The 20,090-nt window shown below is 47.5% G+C and overlaps 1 protein-coding gene and 1 long non-coding RNA gene across 5 annotated transcripts in view; both read right to left on the minus strand.

Annotated features, from left to right (window-relative positions):
• Positions 1–940: 940 nt before the first annotated feature.
• Positions 941–4,391, minus strand: LOC123329927. The gene is made up of 2 exons (XR_006545535.2): positions 1,396–4,391; positions 941–1,283 (listed from the first exon to the last, which is right to left on the minus strand). It is a non-coding gene; the product is annotated as an uncharacterized LOC123329927 (long non-coding RNA).
• A 1,759-nt stretch (positions 4,392–6,150) lies between these two features.
• Positions 6,151–20,090, minus strand: part of SPRING1 (SREBF pathway regulator in golgi 1) — a 49,399-nt gene continuing 35,459 nt past the window's right edge. For 3 of the 4 annotated variants that reach the window (XM_025267583.3, XM_025267582.3, XM_025267581.3), the window contains one exon: positions 6,151–9,482. In XM_025267583.3, coding sequence (XP_025123368.3) covers positions 9,051–9,482 — 432 coding nt within the window. In that variant the 3' untranslated portion in view covers positions 6,151–9,050. The remainder of the gene's footprint in view (positions 9,483–20,090) is intronic. The other variant, XM_025267584.3, reaches the window with a different exon arrangement.

The raw sequence follows: 20,090 nt of genomic DNA on the forward strand, positions 1-20,090 counted from the left end.
TCTCTGCCCTCATTCCACCCTGTCCCGTTCTTTGAGTTAAATGTCTCTCTCCCTACAAGACGGAAAGCCCTCTGAGGACAAGTGCTTTATCTCTCTTCTTCCTTGTTAGACAACAGAGCTGAGCTCACTGACTGGTATATAATCAATATTCAGTAGCCTAACCGCCCCCGCCTCAACCATATTCCCTGCTGGGGGGCAATGTGAAGCCTTCCCTGTGCTATTTGGGGAAGCAAGACCCACAGGTTCCAGGAGCAGAGAGGAGCTCAGTCCTTAATACCAATGAACACTTGCAAATGGTCCCAGGACTCTTCCTGACATTTTAAACCCTATGCCAGATGCCATAGCTCAGTTCTGACTCAGGAACCACCTGCGACAGTGGGACCTTGGGCTCCCCTTGCTCACCCCATTCCCCAGAGGCAGCAAGGGCACAACTTAAGAGTCCCAAGATTTTCACCAGACTCACCCCACCTCCGACCCCTGGGAGACCAGATTTAACTCGCTTGAAATCAAAGTTTCTTTATATGTCTTTTGGCAGGGGATGGGGGCGAGTGGGTGTGGGAATCCTAAAGGAGATGTTCTAATGAACTTATTTTCCTTCATTTAAGGGTAGGGAGGTTTTAAGTCATTTTAAAGATTCCTTCTCTGTTTTACTAAAGCTTTATTTGTTTTCCCAGCAGATCTACTATGATAATTAACTAAGCTCCCTAGACTCCTCTCCCCAGGTGGCACTAGTGATAAAGAACCTGCTTGTCAATGCAGGAGACATAAGACGCGGGTTCCATCCCTGGGTTGGGAAGATGCCCTGGAGAAGGGCATGGCAACCCACTCCAGTATTCTTGACTGGAAAATCCCAAGAACAGAGAAGCCTGGCTGGCTACAGTCCATAGGGTCACAAAGAGTCGGACAAGACTAAAGCGACTTAGCACACACAGACTCCTCATGAGAGGGACATGGTTTTATTAGGCCGTGAACCCCTTGTGGATATTCATGGCTTTTGATCCTTTTTTAAAAGATTGAAAATCGTTGGTATAGAAGAAGCAGCAGAATCTTCGTAAGCAAAAGGCTTGTGTTCAAATCCCAGCTCCACACCTTCAAAATGAAGTAACTCTGGGAAGACTATGTCACGTTGGAAGTTCTGTAGAGGGCTGTTGAGGGGTCTTTCTACATGGAAGCCCTCCTGGGCTACCAGGTCACAGGGCACTCACGTTCTTTGGGAACTCCAGCCTGACGCCCGTAGGCAGTGACATCTGCTCTCTTCACCCACGAGTGCAGGTGATTCCATCCTACAGACGAGGAAACAGGCCAAGGGAGGTTACTGAGCATCCCTGATAATGATAGAGAGGGGCTGAATCTTGCAAGCAGAAGGGAAGAGGAAAAGAAAAAAAAAACCCAAACCCAAAATCATGCTTCTTTGTTCGCCTTCTGGAACTCAGACTCCCGACTTGCCAGAGCGAGCGCTGCGTTGAGTCCTGGAATGCTTTTCGAGACGAAGATAGCCTCCCCATCCTGTCGTGTTTTTCACTCTCCCCTGACTCCCACCTGCTTGTTGCTGTCTGCTGTGTCACACCTTCTGCACACGCGGAGCTCAGAGCTGAGTCGGGCTGGGTGAAACCGGGGCTCCATCTGCCCGCGTGCTTGCTGGGGGGTGTCTGAAGGTAACTTTGTGCCGGCACCCTTTGCCAGGAGGCTGAGAAGCCTTCTGCAGCGCCACCCGGCTCCCATCCACTCTCGGCAGAAGAAGTCGGTACCAAATCCAGTCTCTGGTGCCACTCAGCCAGATGGCAGGGGAAGCAAAACAAAAGTGACCTTGTTAGCAGACTGTGTCTTCCCCGGGAGAAGCTATTTTTGTTGTGGTTGTGAACTGAAGTTGTCTCGGCTGAGTTCTCCTTCCCTGCAAGGCTGTGGAATGTTAATTTGTTCCAAAGTTCAGTATTTTGATTAGAACCAGGAGTGCCAGATTTTGTCAGAAATATTTTGGAATGGGGTAGGCTCATGCGCGCTCACTCTTGCCGGCTCGCTCTCTCCCTCTCCCTCTCCCTCTTGGCCGCTGTACAAAGTAAATGTTGCTGCAGCAGCTGCTCTGGGGCAACAGCCCAGCACAAATTGGAGCTGAGGGGTGAACCCGCTCCTCCCTGTGTGCGGCCATGACCTCATCGCCACAGAGGCACCCGGACTGGGGACAGATGTGAGACGGTACTGTCAGGACACACCCTGGGTTCGTGTGGAAAGAGCCGAGAGCCCGACCCAGAGCCTGGAACACAGGGGTCCTCAGTAAAGAAATGTGTGCTGGAGGAAAACATGAGCTCCTCCAAGGCTCAAGGCCGGCAGAATTTCTGTAGCCAAGAGGTCACATTCAATGTTTGAATTCACATCAGAGGTTTTGGACTCCAAAAACCCTCAGGTCTTTATCTTTGGTTCTTTTCCTCAACCATCTTCACTTCTCTCTCTCTCTTATGAGTTATGAACCCAAGTCCTGTACAAGTATATTGTGCATTGCAGAATAAACACAGATAAGATGAAAGTGCCCACCAGCCTCCAGCCCCAGTCCTAGCCCTGCAGGCCTTTTTGGATGTAATGAGGTGCAGGCCCCTCGCCAGCCTCATGGTGATTCGATCGTATCAAACCTATTACTTGCCATCAGTCTGGTGGATGAAAATCGGCTTTTGATTTTGGATTTGATTTTTTTGTTTGTTTGTTTTATAGCATAAGAGTAGTTAAAAGCATGGACTTTGAACCCAGCTTCCCTGTGATCTGATCTCAGCCTAGTAGTAGAAGCAGCAGCAGCAGCAGCTGTGTAGACAGGTTACTCAACCTGGCTGAGTCCATTTCCTTGTGTGTGGGATAGGAAGGTTTCAGTGTTTAGTTCCAGGGTGGTTCGGGGTGTTGAATGGACTTACACGTGCAGAGTATTCAGATCGGGCTGGCCTGTGCAGCACCCTGGGTTGGGGGGTGGGGGCGGTTATCATCGGCACCATGATCTCCCTGGTCACACATACCCCCGGCCCCACACCGTCCCTTTCAATTTTGGGCTTGATGATTTCCCAGGTCTCCCAGGTTCCACACCACACAGAACTCTGGAGCAGGGATTTCTGGGCTTTTGTTCCAGCCTCCGTGCAAAGAGAGAACAAATACTTGGGGAGGAGCAACTTTCCTGCTTCTTCCAGCTGGGACCATGAAAGTCTCACGGGTGGAGGGATACCTCCAGAGGCACAGAGGCCATGGAGGCAGCCAGGATGAGCATCCTACAGGACAGCTCTCCTCTCCCTCTCCAGGGCCAGCGCTGACCGCAAGGGCAGCTGTTGAGGAGGATTCTGAAGTACAGTAGGGATGCTGATAAGGAGCCCATGCTCTGCTGTGAACATAAGGGAGTGGTGGTGCCTGCTCTTTCCTGTTCCTGCTGCCCCCGCTCACCTCCCGCCCTTTCTACCCCGCCACCAACCACCACTGGTTTGCCTGCCATCAGTGAGAGTAAGGGATAAAAGCTCTGCTGAACCCAGGATGCTCAGGCTTTGCTTCTGGGACCCTTTCTTCCTCCGCTTGATCTACAGTTTCCTGTGTATGGTCATCTCCAGCAGACAAACCTGGACGCCCTGGCCACTCCCTCATCCATACTCCGCCAAAGTGGAGGCTTGGTGGGACTCCTGAGTGGGTGTTCAGAGACACAGCAACACAGCCCCCGGGCAATAATTGTTTAGAAGCACTAGTAAGCCTGCAGTGAAGACCCAGCTCTCTGAGATGCCTGTGTACTCCAGGCCTCGGATCGATACTTGGCGGGGAGGAGCAGGTGTGCGTGCTGTATACACAGAGGCGGGCGCTGCAGTTCCAGGCTGCGGCTCCTCAGGAGCCCGGCCAGCTCCCCTCTCCCTCTCATTTCCCTTTGCAGGGCCAGGGAACCGTGGGGGTTCTGCTGCAGGCTGACACCTGCTGCTACACACACCTGTGCTAGATGCCTTCCATGCAGACCAACTGTCTGTCCTTCTTCCTCTCTTCCCTCCAGCAGCTCTTCCTCCCTTTTCCCCCAAGGGGGCCTTTCCAACGGGTGTGCAAACTGCAGGCAGATGCTCAGGGTGCTTCCTGGACTGTCCAGGTACAGGGCAGCCAGCACTTCGTCCTCGGCACCTGGGCAGCCAGATCCTGAGCCTCCGGAGAGCTCACAGGTGGGTGAGCTCACCTGTGAGCTTTGGGAAAACCCAGTAGGAACAAAGTCCATGCTAGTCAAGCAGATCCAATGGGCAAAGTGTCTCTACCCTGCACATCACTGACGCTTCTAGTCGATTTGAAGATTTCTGTCCTCCGTTGGTTCTAGGTTGATAACCAGAAGAAGAGGGGCACATATATTGGGTCACCCAGAGTCTTTTCTTTCTTTTTATTATTTTTGGTCGTGCTGGGTCTCTGTTGCTGTGTGCAGCCTTACAGACCCTAGGTACATGGGCTTCAGTATTGCAGCACGTGGGCTCAGTAGTGGTGCACGGGCTTAGCTGCTCCTCAGCATGTGGAATCTTCCCGGACCAGGGGTCAAACCATGTCCCTTGCCTTGAGAGGTGGATTTTTATCTACTGTACCACCAGGTATGTCCTCACCTGGAGCTTTTTCAACATTCACCCGGCCAGTCTGCACACCTCCCACTCCCAGAAAAACCGGGGAGGGGAGTGAGTTGAAAGATGTCCCTAGGGCCAAGGTAATACTAACAGACCTTCTCTACCACTACCACTGCTATCCTTGTGCATTTAAGCTCTGATTTAAAAATCAGTAATTACTGACACAGTGGGGGAAAGGATGGTCTTTTCAACAAATGGTGGTGGGAAAACTGGATATCCACGAGCAAAAGAAGGAAGCTAAAGAGGCATCTAAACATGGGATGTCTCAGAGTCTTTAAATGCCAAAGTGCATGGTCAGTCTTGAAATGTATAAAGAGGATGCAGCTAGTCCTCAAACTCATTTGACATCGGGGTCCTTCTGGATCCCCCTCTTTGAGGAGGATTTTTATAATATGTGCCAGTAAATGCTGAACCAAAAGATTTTGCTTAGAGTAAGAAGAATTCACCCTGCCTGGGATTAGAGAGAGCCGGAAGGCAGCATGCAGAGTTAAAGAGGTTCCTCCCGTCCTTCTATTCATTCACTCAGCACACGCTGTTGAACACACACTAAGAGTTGGGCCTTTTGACACACACTGAAGATATGGAGATGGATGAGAAATGGGCCCCCTTCACCCTCACACAGTCTAGGAAAATATGAATAGCAGGGCTCCCTGCTGCCCCACCAAGCAAACTTAGGCCAAATAGAAGTTATGGGCTCAAATATTTGAACTGCACAGGGAATGGGGAAGGGGAGGCAGGCAGGGAGGTGAAATAGGAAATTATTATAAAGGCCCAAGAAACAGATGAGGAGGGCCTGGGTGGCAGAAGGAGCGTGGGATCCAAGAAACATTAGACTTGTCCTGTCAACCAACAGGTGACTCTTGAAGGCTGTTTTATTCTGGGCACTGTGGGGATACAGGAAAATAAACACAAGGCATGATTCTGGGCCTGCAGGAGTTTCTGTCTAGCTGATCCACTAACTATCCATGAACTATCTTCTCAACAAGGCTTATCAACTTTGTCAGACGCAAACACATCCCAGGACTAAAGGGACAGTGATGAAAATGGCACTCAGACCCAGGTGTAGAGAACACAGAAGGGGAACAGGAAGGCTGACCAGCTCCTTTGGTGCCAGTTGTCACAGACGTGCAGCCTTTGGGAACCCAGACAACAGCTAGGTGACAGATGGAAACGCTGTACCTTTTCTCTCCCACGATAACCAGAATAACACCAGAGTAAGAGAGGAAGGAAGTAGAACAGAACGAGAACAAGGGTGGGGTGCAAGGGAACAAGCTAAATGGGACCACAAACAACAAGGCACAGTGGCAGACGCTGAGCCGAGCTGTGCCGGAAGCTGAGAACTGGCCCCGAGGTCAGGTGTGACTGCAGACATTCAGAAGGGCCGATGACTTCTACAAGGTGCTTTGGGAGCTGCGACTCCCTAAAATGGCATTCTGCCCCCTCCCAATCACTTCCTGACCCCTAAAATAAGCGGCAACCAATAATGAGGTGAACCGCGAATGCAGGTTGAGGGGAACACGGACCTGTCAAGGAAAGAGGCCAGAGACAGAGGTGAAATTCAAAGTTGATGTTTTATTAGTTTTTTCTTGCAATTTGTGAGTCTTAGTGTCACAAACCCAGATTTAGTGTTCCTTTGGAGCGTTCTGGGCTGTGTAATGGTGATATGTGCTCGCTCCTGTTGAGGGTTAGGGGGAAGAAGATGCTGGAGAGACTGTCTCTTTTCATCTCTAAGCACTCAGAGGCCTCCTGCAGGCAGCTTTGGAAACCCAGTCCTGTGGAAAGTAACCTAGGTTAGGACACTAACAAGGGCTGCTACCACACAGGAGATGAGAGGGTGAGAATGTGAAGGCAGCGGAGGGAAGGAGGTGGGGAGAGGGGATTATTGGTCTCTCCAGAATGAGAAACAGAAAAGGAAAGGAACTTGTCTGGTACAGGTTTGAGTCCCAAGTGACTTTCACGCTGGGGAAAAATCCCCCAAATGCTAAACCAACCCTGACTCTGTTTCCCCCTTGTGCAGTTAGGATGTCACCAGGCTCCTTAGCAGACATACTCGTTTTCTTTAGACTCCAGCATGGCTCAGGCCTGAAGGGCAGTACTGGATGGAGAAATGTAGGCCTGAAGGGCAGTACTGGATGGAGAAATGTATCCCTGGTACTCAGTATTCTGAATATGACTCAGGAATGCTTTAACAGAGCCTGCCTCCGGTCCCCAACCCCACTCAACCCCCATTGCAGGATCTTGGGTTTTCAAGTTATTCCTGTTTTACTGACAAGCAAGCTGAAGGGAAAAGGGAAATGTCCCCTGACAACTAGCCTACAGCTGACAACTTAAACATCAAAGATTCCAACTCCTGCATCTCCTTCTGGGCTGTGGTGGGGGGTTGTCAAACTACAACCCACAGGCCAAACCTGGTCCAAGGCCCACAAGTTAAGAATGGTTTTTACATTTCTTAATGGTTGGTTGTGGGGGGAGGGGGTGGGAGGGTGGGGATAAATGCAAAAGAAGAATATTTTGTGAAAAGTGAAAATTATATAAAATTAAAAATTTTTATCCATAAAAAGTTTTATTGACCAACAACCATGCCAACTCATGATGTAGCGTCTACAGCTGCTTTTGTGCCTTAACCGCAGAGCGGAGCAGTTGCAACAGAGACTGTATGGCCCAAAGAGATGAAAATATTCACTCCCAGGCCCTTAATAGAAAAAGTGCGTTCCCTGGGGGCCAGCGGTATTGGCTGCTGGGCGTTGAGACCTTTGCCGGGAACTGACCTCAGAGCTACTCACCGGAGATTCCCCACTGCCCCCATGGCAGCCACTCATCTGGCAGGTGCAGAGGCCCTGCTCCCTGGCCTCCATGGGGGCTGCTTCTCCAGGGAGCCCCGTGGGAGTGCCTGACACTTCTGCTGCATCTGCTTGGTCCTGCCCTCACTCCTTTACAGATACTGTTCCCCAGAGCACACTCCCGGGAATCTACACTCAATCTCTATCTCAAAATCTGTTTCCTGAAGGCCCGATCCAGGTTGGGGGAGCATAATGAAATTTGAGGCAAAATATTGTCTTTTCTTCTCTACTAATCACGGACCAGCAGCTGTGTCTCAGTTTCTTTTTAACATAATTTGATGCCTGATCAATTTCAAACCAGTTCTCATTCTGGCGATTAGATTTAATAGAGAGAATTTGAGGATAGGGAGCATAATGGTTTTCTATTCTTTTTTTTTTTAATATTTATTTATTTATTTGGCCACACCAGGTCTTAGCCACAGCACGCAGGGTCTTCAGTCCTCATTTCAGATGTGGGATCTTTAGTTGTGGCATGTTAACTCTTAGTTGCAGCATGTGGGATCTAGTTCCCTGACCAGAGATCAGACCTGGGTCGCTTGCACTGGGAGCGTGAAGTCTTAGTCACTGGACCACCAGGGAAGTCCCCATGGGAGCATCATTGATTTTTTTAGTCAGCTCTTCCTATGGATATCTTCAGAAGTCATCCAGACTCCCCTGCTTAAAACTTATCGATTTCCCATGGCCCTGGGGCAAAGGTCACAATAACACGCATGTCCCATATGGTCCTGTCTTGTCTCTAGCTTCACTCTATCCCTGAGTCCCCTTGTTCTCTGCACTACACATCTCTGACACTCTCCAAGGGTTAGTTCCCCTACCACAGGGCCTTTGCATGTGCTGTCTCCATTACCCGGTTCACTGAATTAAGTCCTATTTATTCTCTGGATCTCAGTGTAGTTGTCTCTTCCTCAGGGCAGCTTTTCCTGGGCTGATTTCTCCATTAGAGATAGCCCTGGACCCACAATACCTTAGGGGCCCAGGAGCAAAATGTTTAACTTCTTTTAAAATCAGAAGAACAAAGTGACTATAATAGCAACTATATAATGATGAATCTAGCCTGGGTTTATACTAACTCCACTGTAAAATGTAATTTTTAAAAAGAATGGGGTCCCCCAAGGCCTGATTAATGCAAACCGGGCCTTTTCTGACCTCCTCAACTTCCCAGCACCACTAATGGGTCAGGTGACCCCATTAAATGCCTGCAAGGTGCCCTGAACTCTTCTATCAGAGCACTTACCTTGATTGTTATCTTGCACCTGTCACTTAAACTGCAAGCTTGACGAGGGCAGGGGCCACATCAGACACACTCCGACAGCATCGTGTCTGACACGGCACCTGGCTCATCAGGTAAGCTCAAGAGATATATGTTGCAGGTGTGAGGGCGGGAACGCGACACACCTGCATGACTCAGCCTACTTTTTAAGCAAGAAACGCACTCGATCTGCTTTCCACCACCCACCCCACTGGCGGGTCGAGGGGAGGGGACAGGACGGAAACCCAGAGGAAAGACTCACAATGGACTTAGGAGAATGGACCTTGCCAAACTTTTCCCCTTGGGGAGGCGGGCAGGGACGACAGAGATGGAGTATAAACAAACATTTCCTTGTCTGGTAGGTCATTTTGTAATTATGTGCAGGTCAAGCACTTTAGACTCCCGGAAGTCAGACAATATCTGCTTCCAGAGGCCATTAATGCTCAAGGGCCCCCCAGAGTGAAGGGGGACTTTCATTACCAGGTCTTGTCCTATTCGGGCAGGAAGCGTGCTAAGTGACAGTCCAGGGTGAAACAACGGAGCCAGGAAAAAGCAATAGGAAGGGGCACTGACCTCAGAGTTCAGAGAAGAGGAGGGGGAACAAAGCAAATGTGCTATGAACTCAGGGAATTGGCTAAGCCAGCTTGAAGCCCTGAGCAAGGTGCTCTGGGGGAAAGTGGTGAGACTTGGTAAGGGGACTGGAGACTGGTGCTGGCCCCCCGGGATGATCTTCACCGCCACTGGGGCTCTCCGCTGATGGGAAATGCGTGGAGCCGGCTGGAGGACAACAGGAGCCTGTTAAGAGAAAGCAGATGCGGCTGCTGCCAGGTGTGGGACCTGGTTCTTGCCATGTGGCTGCCCCTTCATTCATGTCCATTCAGCAACAATGGCAGGGACCATCCAGTTCACCCTCACTGGTGGTTACATCGACGGGGTTGGAGAGTGAAGAGGATAAAGGGGAAGCTTGACTGGCAGCCAAAAGGAAAACATAACCACACACACCCACCCACACACAACCCCCAACTGGTAGCAAACAGGATGGACTGGTGGCCGCGAGCCAAGATCCTCTGGGTTCACACTTGACACTGGCTTGGTGGCACAGCCGCCGGGCTTCCCTTTGCTGGAACGAGGCGGGTTATGGGAAGAGGCACCGGCATTCTTAAAATTCTCCTGTCCTTGCAGACCTAAAATTAACAAGACTGTTTACACTGCTGGATGTGGATTCGGAACACAATATTAGTAAACAATATAATAAGGATCCAGTGATCCAATGGTCTGAACTGCGGTTGTCTTTGCCTGTGGCGACCAAGTGCCAATGCATTTAATAGGCTGTAATTGTCACTGATTATGTCGCTGTCCTTTGCATTCAGGGATGACTGATACCATCCCTGTATGTGGCAAAGAGCATCAAAGAAGGAATCATGTAATCTTTTTCTTCAAATGGCTTTTTGAGATACCATTCACATACCATACAATTCAATTTTTGTTTTCTTATATATTCACAGGGTTGTGCAACCATTACCGCAATCTAATTTTAGAACATTTTTGTCTCCTCTAAAAGAAACTCCATACCAATAGCGGTGAATCCGAGTTCCCCTTCCCTCCACCCTCTAGAAACCACTAATCTCCTTTCTGTTTCTATGGTTCAGCTTATTCTATGTATTCCATATAAATAGAATCCTACAGTGTGATCTTGGGGGCCTGGCTTTCACTGTGCATCATATTTTCAAGGTTCGTCCACTTTGGGGCATCTCCCTGTATCACATCATCCATTTTCATTGCCAAATATTATTCCATTGTATGGATATGTTGCCTTTTGTTTCTTGATTCACTGGCTGATGGCCATCTGGGCTATTTTCCACCTTTGGGCTATTACAGCTAATGCTGCTGTGAACACTGGCACGCTCAACCAGGTAACATCTACAATGGCAGCTGCACTGATTATCGCACAACTTCAAACCCTGAGTGCCTTTCTTCTAACCTCACACATTGTATGAAAACACCCTATGCTTTCCAACTTATCTTTTCCTAAAAGGCAGTTTTGTGTAAAGGGATCATGGCAGACTATGGGTTGGAACAGTGGAGTCTGTGAAGAGACAACACCTGAATGATTTGGAAAGGCAAAATTGCTTAGCTAGGCAATGCTTCTTATGTAACAACTGTGTGATGTGCATGAATTTGCACATCGGTACACTTATGAGACAGGCTATATGCAGAAGCTGCAAACCTGGGGCCCAGAGGCCAAATTCATCCCCATGGACATGCTGTGTTGGGACAGCATATTAAAACTGTTGTATCTGACATTTTAAAAATATGATAAAAATCTTGATTTCTGCTCTCTCTTGAAAGTGCAGAAGCTCTAGCCTCACAAGGACTTGCCCTTTTGAATGGGGTCACCTTATCACAGTTGCCAAGACTCCACGGCTCCCCTTCTTCCCCGGTTTTGAGGCTCGGCTCGGCTGTCACTGATCATTTACACGCACTGTTGTTTCTATGATGACAAGAGAACCCTCTCTCTGTAGCCAGGCCTCCGCCAAATGTGAGAAAATCTAGGTGAGCAAGCTTCAAGACAAATGGAGAAAGCATATTCCTTTGTGGAGAAGAAGATCACTCCTTTGTGATTTAAGGAGCACAACCATCTGCAAGTGGCTGTGCCATGCTGCACGCGTCACTCCTGTCTGAGGCCTGTCTGTCCTCCACAGGTGTTAGTGCCTGCAACCCCAGGCCTGCAGTCTTCTCATGTGTGTCTGTGGCATCTCTCCTATCTGAGCGCATCTCCTAGGTTCTTTGAGGACCATCCCTCTAGTTTCTTTTTGTATCCATCACCCCTGGTTCTCTGAAGCACCTCCTACGGGACTATCAATCAAAGATGCTTCGATATATTAACATGACAAGCTATCAAATCCAATAAAATATTTGAAGATGGTAAGTGCATTTATTAAGCACTTGCTGTATGCCTGGCTCTGTTCTAAGCTCCTTAGGCACTCAGGTCCTCACCTGCCCCATGACAAACAAGGCAGGTGAGTCGTCCAAAGTCACCTAGTAAATGGGAGCTGGATTTGAAGTTTCGTGGTCAGATTCTGGAACCCAACCTCTTGACTATTAGTCCAGATGGCTGCTCTAGATTGATTTTTCTTGGATGTAAGGTCTCTTTTATAACCAACTGAGAGAAACTGAAGCACAAAGTGGTCCAAGTCTCACTCAGGATCAAATTAAGCCTGAGAGCCCAGGACTTTCTTCCATGTGGACTGGAAGTGAGTTCCTTGTAGGTACCTGATTCTGCTTCACACAGACTTCCCATTCCAAGCCCACCTTTACTTTCTAAATGTCAGAGGTTTGGGGATAGTAATAGACAACATTTTTTGGGGGTACAAGAATATATTCAGGAAAAAACTCAGAAGCTGCCTTTTCTCATTTAGAGTTAAAAAATAAAAAAGTCATGTCCCACATGGAGATGAATTATAATTTTTTACAACTTCATTTGATTACAGGCTGAGACACATGAATAGCAGCAAAGAGGTGGCTGAGCGTTTCAACTTTTCATCTGCAGAGCTCATTCGGGTTCAACAAGTGCAATCACACCCATTTCTCCCTTTACTCTAGAGACCTCTTGTAATAGCTCCTGGGATGGAGTATCCTATCTTCACAGATGAGGATAGTGTGACTCAGAGATGTGAAGGGATGCACTGAGTCCCAAAATCACATGCACCAAATCAGCAGCAGCTCGGGGGTCAGAATCAGTTGATTCCATACAACGTGACAATGACCAAGCTTGTGCCAGGGCCTGCAAGCAGCGCTGGGAACATACGGAGACAGGTAAGATGCACCTCTTTCCCTATGATGGTAGAGTCTCTGTGTTCAGCTCAGATATGTACCCCAGAGAAGCCCCTGTTTCTCCAGGTGCCAGAGGGCTGGCCACTCTGGGTTTCAGCAGCCCCTAGGGATTGAAGACCCAGCCTGCTGTGGCCCTGGCCCCCCACTGCAAATTCTTCCCCCAGCCTCTTGCTGGTGGTCCCCCCCAATTTGGTGAAGCCTGGGCATCAAGGAGTCCAAACAGGTTCCCCTCAAAGCCAAACATGAGCTGGACCCCTATATCACTCCTTACATCAAAATAAATTCCAAACGGACTAGCATTCAATTTAAAAATTAAAGCCATAAAAAGGCTAAGGAGAAAAAAACTGGTCATTAAAAATATATATAGTTGTAGAGAGGAAAAGGCAAACACAAAACCCAAAAGCCATAAAGAAAAGATTAATATATCTAGCTACATAAAAATTAAAATCTCCATAGTAAAAAAAATTACAAATGCAAACAATAAACTAGAAAAATATTTGTAACACATTTCTTTAGTATTCAAAGAGCTCTTAAATATCTCTATTTTTTTTTTTAAAGACAAAGTCAAAGCACAAACTGTGCAAAGGGCATGGAAAACCAGTTCATAACAGAATTATAAATGGCCAAATAAACACATGAAAAAATGTACTCATAATGCACGTGTGTTACAATGAGCCAATTTTTCAGTGGGAAGATTGTCAGAGATTAAACAGGTTGATAATGCTCAGGGAGGGTGAGGATGGGGGGCTGGTACTTTCATACACTCTGGGAGAGGGGAAACCGGTGCAGATATTTGGAGCACAATTTAGCATCATCTACTGGAAGGTAAAGTGTGCATACCTGGTGACTAGCAAGCCCACGCTGGTCATTTATTCTACAGGTACATTTGCTCCTGCACTGCCAGGTATACGTACAAGGATGCTTCAGCAGAAGCACAGTTAGAGGTGAACATCAGACACAACGGAAACATCTATTGATAGGTGAAGGATGAAGTAACTGAAGTATCCAGCCTTGTAAAAGAATTAAGTCTGTATGTGCTGATCTGGAAATATCTCCAAGGTATGCTGATATCCTCAAAAAAGCAAGACCCAAACATCTTCAGGCTGGACCTGACTACCAGTGGCATCTCCTCCCCAGTCGTATTTCAATTGCAGCCCTACAATCAGGGCTAATTTACTAACCGAATGACCCTGGGTGAGTCACTCAATCTCTCTGTGCCCCAGTTTCCTCCTGGTGAATGGGGATTGTAAACACTTGCCCCTGTCATGGGATTCGGTGGGATAATACAGGAAGCACTTAGAAGAATTTGGGGCACTTGGTAAGCACTATCTAAATATTGGAATTTTTAAAATTACCATGAAACAAAGGAGTATGAGGTAGAACAGTGTAGATAGCACTTGTTATAGCTTTTGTACTTACAGGGAAAATAGATATAACACGTGCAAAGCATGAGCCTGTATTTGCATAAATACAAGATAATGGTGACATTGGAGAAGAACAGAGAGGCTGGGAACAGCAGTGGGAGAGGGACTTTTCCTAGTAAAATCCTTTTGAATGTTGAACCATGTACATGTATTAGCTGGGCAGAAATGGACAAAATTTTAAAAAGAAAGTTATACATACATACAGATCCTTATACATGAATAGAAAATTTCAGGAAAGCTATACAAGAAACTGGTAACTGTTTACGTCTGGGGAATGAGATGAACTGGAAGGCAGCTTTTACTTTTGTTTCTCTTTTATGCCACATTGTTGCATTTTTTAAATTTCACATGTGAGCTTTATAACAAAAAAGGCATACCCAAGCCAAAAAAGATGAATAGAAAACGGCTCCCTTCCTACATCACTTATGAGATTCATCCTCCCTAGTGGTCTAGTTCTTTCAGCTGAGGGGCTAGTCATCCCTGAGGATAGGCAAGAAGCTGTGTGCGCAGGACTTGAATCTGACGGTGGTCAAAGTTCCAGGCAAGGTCCAGCCCGGTTATTTCTCCATCCATCTCCCATTGGTAATGGAATCAATATCCACTTAAAAACCTGTGCTGGCTTCCCCCTGCCTACAAAAAGTCCAAACTCCATAACACACCATGAAAAGTCCTTTGCAATCTGTCCCCCTACACCTCTCCAGCTCCATTTTCTGCATTCAAATCATACCAAGTAGGGCAGCGCTGGGGGACAGCATGTGGGGTGGGGTGGGAGGGACAGACAGGGCTGGGGAGAAATCTTAGTTCTCCACCTGGTCAGCCTTGACCTCGGCTGAGCAATGCAGTCTCCCCCAGCATCATCTGAAAAACAGGGATAATACGACCTACTCCTTGCAGGATATTGGAGGATTAAACAAGAAAATAGTTAAGCTCATCCTTCTGTCTCCTGATCTCCTCCCTCATCTTCTGCCTGGTGAACTTCTTATGAAACCTTTCCTGAGTCCCTTTCCAACTTCCCTTAATATCATGGTGATACCTGCCGGTTCGTATTATAATTAGGTTATGTATCACTTAGTTCAGATTTGGGCAGAGTAGGTGCTCAGCAAATATTTTCTGAACCAATACATCTGATCATTTACCTTCAGTGAACTCCGGGCACCACCTTTACCACATTCATCTTGAGAAGGGGAGTAACTGAGAAAAGGAAAATAGGCTTCCAATTCAAGGAAGCAGACAAGGGCTGCAGTCAACTCCCCATGGTTGGTCTTTTGTCTCAAAGAAAGTTGCAGAGAACTTTGCCATGGATTTCTTAATGCTTTGCTATTTCTCACTTTCCAAGACACTTCCCTTTAATGCTTACCTGTTTGCATACAATGCAACCCCTGGGCACCATAACCCTGACTTCGCTTTCAAATGAAATGTTTTTGACAAATGGAGAAGCAACCCAACCATTCCACTTTCCAATTACAGATGCACTAAGGCCCCACACCTGAGAAATATCAGCCTCATTCTCTTCCTGTCTGTGACCCCAGAAAATGTCAGAACAGATGTTTCTAAATTGTGTACAAAAATAAACAAAGCCACAATGAAGGGCTCCCTGGCTGGCCCCCACATGACCAGCAGCGGGGCCTGGAGTGCGGTTCAACGGCTGTGGTGGAAACAGGTGAAAGGAAAGGAGAGTTCCTCATGGCAACAATGCTTTGGTGAGAGGAGGGTCCCAGCCCCTTGAGCTGGGGGACAGGAGCTCCCTGATGCCTGCCTGAGGGGGGTCAAGGACAGGGGAGGCAGGGGGGGCTTGGCAGGATTTGGATCTTTGCATTACTCTGGGATCTGAGTCCCTGCTATCAAATCATTAAGCACCTTGTAGCAGAGATTCTATGGCTGGTGAAAGGAATGAGAGACTAGGGGAATGGAGGAAGGAGAGGGCAGATGAGGACAAGGAAGTCACATTTATCCGTTTGCCTAGTGCCATGCTGCAGACTTTCATATATATGATCTCATTTCATCCCCATGTCCTGTCTGGGAGATGGGCATTCCCATTCTGCAGATAAGGAAACTGAGTCCAGAGAGGGAAGTGTAGTCAAAAGCACAGCCAGAATTCTACCCAGCACCATGGGTAGCCCTTGTTACCCTACCCCAGCACGCTCTGCAAGAAGGCAGCACTCTCCTGTGGGTGCCTGCGACCTTTAGTTGGTGGAAGCCAGCAACTCCCGATCTCTCCTCTACCCAGGTAGCCCCGGCTTTCCTTCAGACAAGAGGAAAGCTGTTCCTAGAAAAACCACATCCTAGGGTAGGGGACGAAGAAGGCAATGGCACCCCACTCCAGTACTTCTGCCTGGAAAATCCCATGGACGGAGGAGCCTGGTAGGCTGCAGTCCATGGGGTCGCTGAGGGTCGGACACGACTGAGCTACTTCACTTTCACTTTTCACTTTCATGCATTGGAGAAGGAAATGGCAACCCACTCCAGTGTTCTTGCCTGGAGAATCCCAGGGACAGGGGAGCCTGGTGGGCTGCCATCTATGGGGTCACACAGAGTCGGACACGACTGACGCGACTTAGCAGCAGTAGGGTAGGGGAAGAGGTGATACTGCCCCCTAGTGTTCGACGGACCACACGCACCTCCGCATCTCTTAACGGCAGCTCTTTCTTTCCCTTTAAGACTGCCCCAGATATCCATTTTAATCAGATTTTGACTTAATAATAAGTCAAAGCACAGGAGAAGCTCTCCTGTCATTCACCCTGTCGCTCATCCAGAATTGTGCGGGTGGCCCTGGCCCAGCAGTGATAATGCACATAAAGAGGTCACGTGTGGAGGGGCCCAGGGAAGTCCTTAACCGCCCTGGGCATTTCGAGTTAGTGGAATTAGATTCCAGGGCTCTCTTTCCTTTAAAAGGCACATCCATCAACTTGAGTACAGCAGAGGCTCTGATTCCAAGCACATCTTTGCTGAAACACAGAGTTCCGAGCAGGTAAACATTGCCCCTAACCCATCTTTAAAGACAGGGTGACTCACCCACAAAAGCCCAGCCAGGCAGGCCTTCCATGTTTGCTTGGGGTGGGGGGCGAGGGAGGGTGGAGGAAGGAGAGTCCTCTGATGGGGAAAAACCAAGGTTTATGTGTAATTGGTGCAAGATGTCATTTTTTGGATCAGATGAAAGATTTTCTGGTCTTTATCCTGTTAAAGAGACTTTCTAGAAATTTCTCTTTATAGAGTAAGTGCTCAGTAATCAGAAAAGAATCCAATTCCAGATAAGCCCATGTTTTAAAACAGAATCTCAGGCAGCCCCTATCCTCCAATAAGGGATGGATCCCAGTTTCAGAACACTCACGTTGGCTCTGCAAGTTCCTGGATACTTCCCTGACCCTTGCTTGCCTCGGTTTCTCCTACCGTAAAATGGAGCCGTGCTAGCTGCCATTTGTGAAGAATTTCAAGGAGACTGAAGGGTCATAAAGAAGGTTTCAAGTATCCTGGACTTGGAATTCTCATTACAAAAGCTTATTTCACCTTCAAAGCACTATAGCATTAACTAGATCTGCCTAATTACACTGCAGAGAAATGCCTTGAGTTTATTTCACCTGAATGTGACAGAAATTGGGGTGGTCATCTGTCAAAAATGTTCCTGTGCCCACGAGATAGATATATAAACTTTCAGTCTTATCTGATTATCAATGAAGGTTCTGTGTGGGATTTTTTTTTAAGGTCTAAATACTGGGTGCATGATAAGAGAACAGTTCCTTTTTGCAATATGCCAGCTGTCAAGGGTTTCTAGGCAAGATATTATTTCTGATAAATAGATATGGACAATAGATAATGTCTATATTAATCTCACTAAAACGTGGTCCTCTCCTGCAGCTCACCCAGGACGGGGACAACGGTGTGTAAAGAGGCAGATGCCAGACAAGAGACTTTTTTCTTGTGACAGTTTGAGCTCCCCTGCCACAATTAACTTTTTCTCCCCCTCCCTCTCCTCCTTCATCTCATGCAATGTGGTTCAGTAAAAGGGGGTCTGTATTTTCCTCCTGCTGATGGAAGTTGATTAGCAGTCAGGTGGAGTGATGCTCAGGGGACAACACAGCGGATTAATTAAATCACTTCTACTGGCTAAGTGGTGACACTTTGATTTATAGCAGAGCTCACTCAACCAGACAGCTGCTTTTCTTGCATGCCGAAGGAGAGGAGGGCCACACTGGCCACTGGTTGGAAGCCGAGGGCTTGGCAAACTTTAAAGACAAGCATCCTAGTCATTAAAGCAGAGGCCCCCCGCTGGGCTCTTCTCTCCAGGGCAGGGGGACCTGCAGGCTCAGGAGAGGAACTGGAAAGAATGGAGCCGCAGAGGCAGGCCAGCAGTCTAACAAAAAGCCAGGGGATCTGTTTCAGAACATGAAGAGCTCCATCACACCCCTGCAGAAAGGCAGGCTTGAAACAGCTTAGCATGCTTTTCTCCAGGTTCGTCTCTATCGGAAGGGTTTGTTAGCATCGCATCTTGGTTTGCTCTAAAGACCCAGCCCTATGATGGTCCTGTGGAACTGATTCAGGCTGTTTGTGACTATTTTCCATCATAGCACAGGGTCTTCTCAATGAGGAGCCCTCAGGCCAAAATGCACACAATAGCGGTGCTCCTGGTACTATGTTTTATGTTACGAGCTAGATACATCTTACGGCTAATCTTATTTCACTCTTTGCTTGGGCTGCTAGGAAGCTTAGAGCTGACCCTGCAGCCCAAACCACAGGCCCTCGCAGATGCCCCTGTGTGTGACTGCCTTATGGGATGCCTTTACCCAGAACACTTCTGTTTATCTTAAAACGTTTGGGGTGAAAGCTACCTCCAACTCCCTTAGGAACAAGATCATATAGGATAGTAGTCAAAACCCCTAGACTTCACCCATATTAAGCACACTCTAGTTCTCTGATGACCTGTATTGAAGAAGTGTGCATATTAAGACACAAATTCCTGGGACCTACTGCAGACCTTCTGAACCTTCTGAGTAGGTCAAGACAGGGCCCAGGAACCTCCTAAACAATCCTGGAATGTTTGAGAACTATAGTTTTATCTTTTAAATTTTTTATTTATTATTTATGTACTTGGCTGCACTGGGTCTTAGTTGTACATGAGAACTCTTAGTTGTGGCAAGTGGGATCTAGATCCCTGAACAGGGATCAAACCCAAGCCGCCTGCACTGGAAGCTCAGAGTTGCAGCCACTGAATCACCAAGGCAGTGCCAAGAACTATAGTGCTAAGCCCCAAAACCAAATCTCAGCACCACCAATTAAGTGTGGGTCACCTCAAGCAAGACCTTTCATTTCTCCAGGCTTCCTTTCCTCAACTATAAAATGGCATTGGTGAGAATTAAATTAGATTTCTGTAGGTAGGCACACACCTCACATGCATGACTGGAAACCATAATATTCAATAAATAGTGGGCAACCCCAGTGGCCATCAACTGATGGATGGATAAGCCAATGGAGTATATACAAAGACGCAATATTAGTTGTTAAAAGAAAGTTCTGACACCTGCCACAACATGCGTGAATCTTGAGAACATTATGCTAAGTGAAAGAAATCAGACGCTAAGAAATAAATATTGTATGATTCCACTCATATGAGATTCTTAGAGGAGTCAAAGCCATAGAGACAGGAAGTAGAACAGTGTTGCCAAGGGCTGGGGAGTGGGGGTGGGATTAGGGTTTAATAGGTACAGTGTCAGTTGGGGAAAATGAAAGCGTTTAGGAGTTTGGGATGGAGGTGATGGCTGTAAAATGATGAGAATGTACTCCATGCCACTGAGCTGTGCGCTGAGAAATGGTTAGAACGGTAAACTCTATATTAGGTATATTTTATCACAATAAAAGAGGAAATAAACAATAGATATAGTTACCTCTCCCACCACCAACAAACGAAATGTATTTCGGACACCCTCCTCCCATTTCCCACCTTGCTCCCTCAGATCCTCTACAATCAATTTAGCAACAAAGCATCTGGTTGCGGTGTGGGAGGAAGGAGAACAGATGAGCAATGGGAAAGAAATGACAGTATCTAGCCCTCTCATTGTTTTTTCTTTAACCCAGGGATCCCAAAAGTCCCCAAGATGCCACAAGAACGCTTATCCCAACTGTGAAGAAGCTGATGCGACATCAAATATTAAAG

Source organism: Bubalus bubalis, chromosome 17 (assembly GCF_019923935.1).
Source record: "Bubalus bubalis isolate 160015118507 breed Murrah chromosome 17, NDDB_SH_1, whole genome shotgun sequence".
Classification (NCBI taxonomy): Eukaryota; Metazoa; Chordata; class Mammalia; order Artiodactyla; family Bovidae; genus Bubalus; species Bubalus bubalis.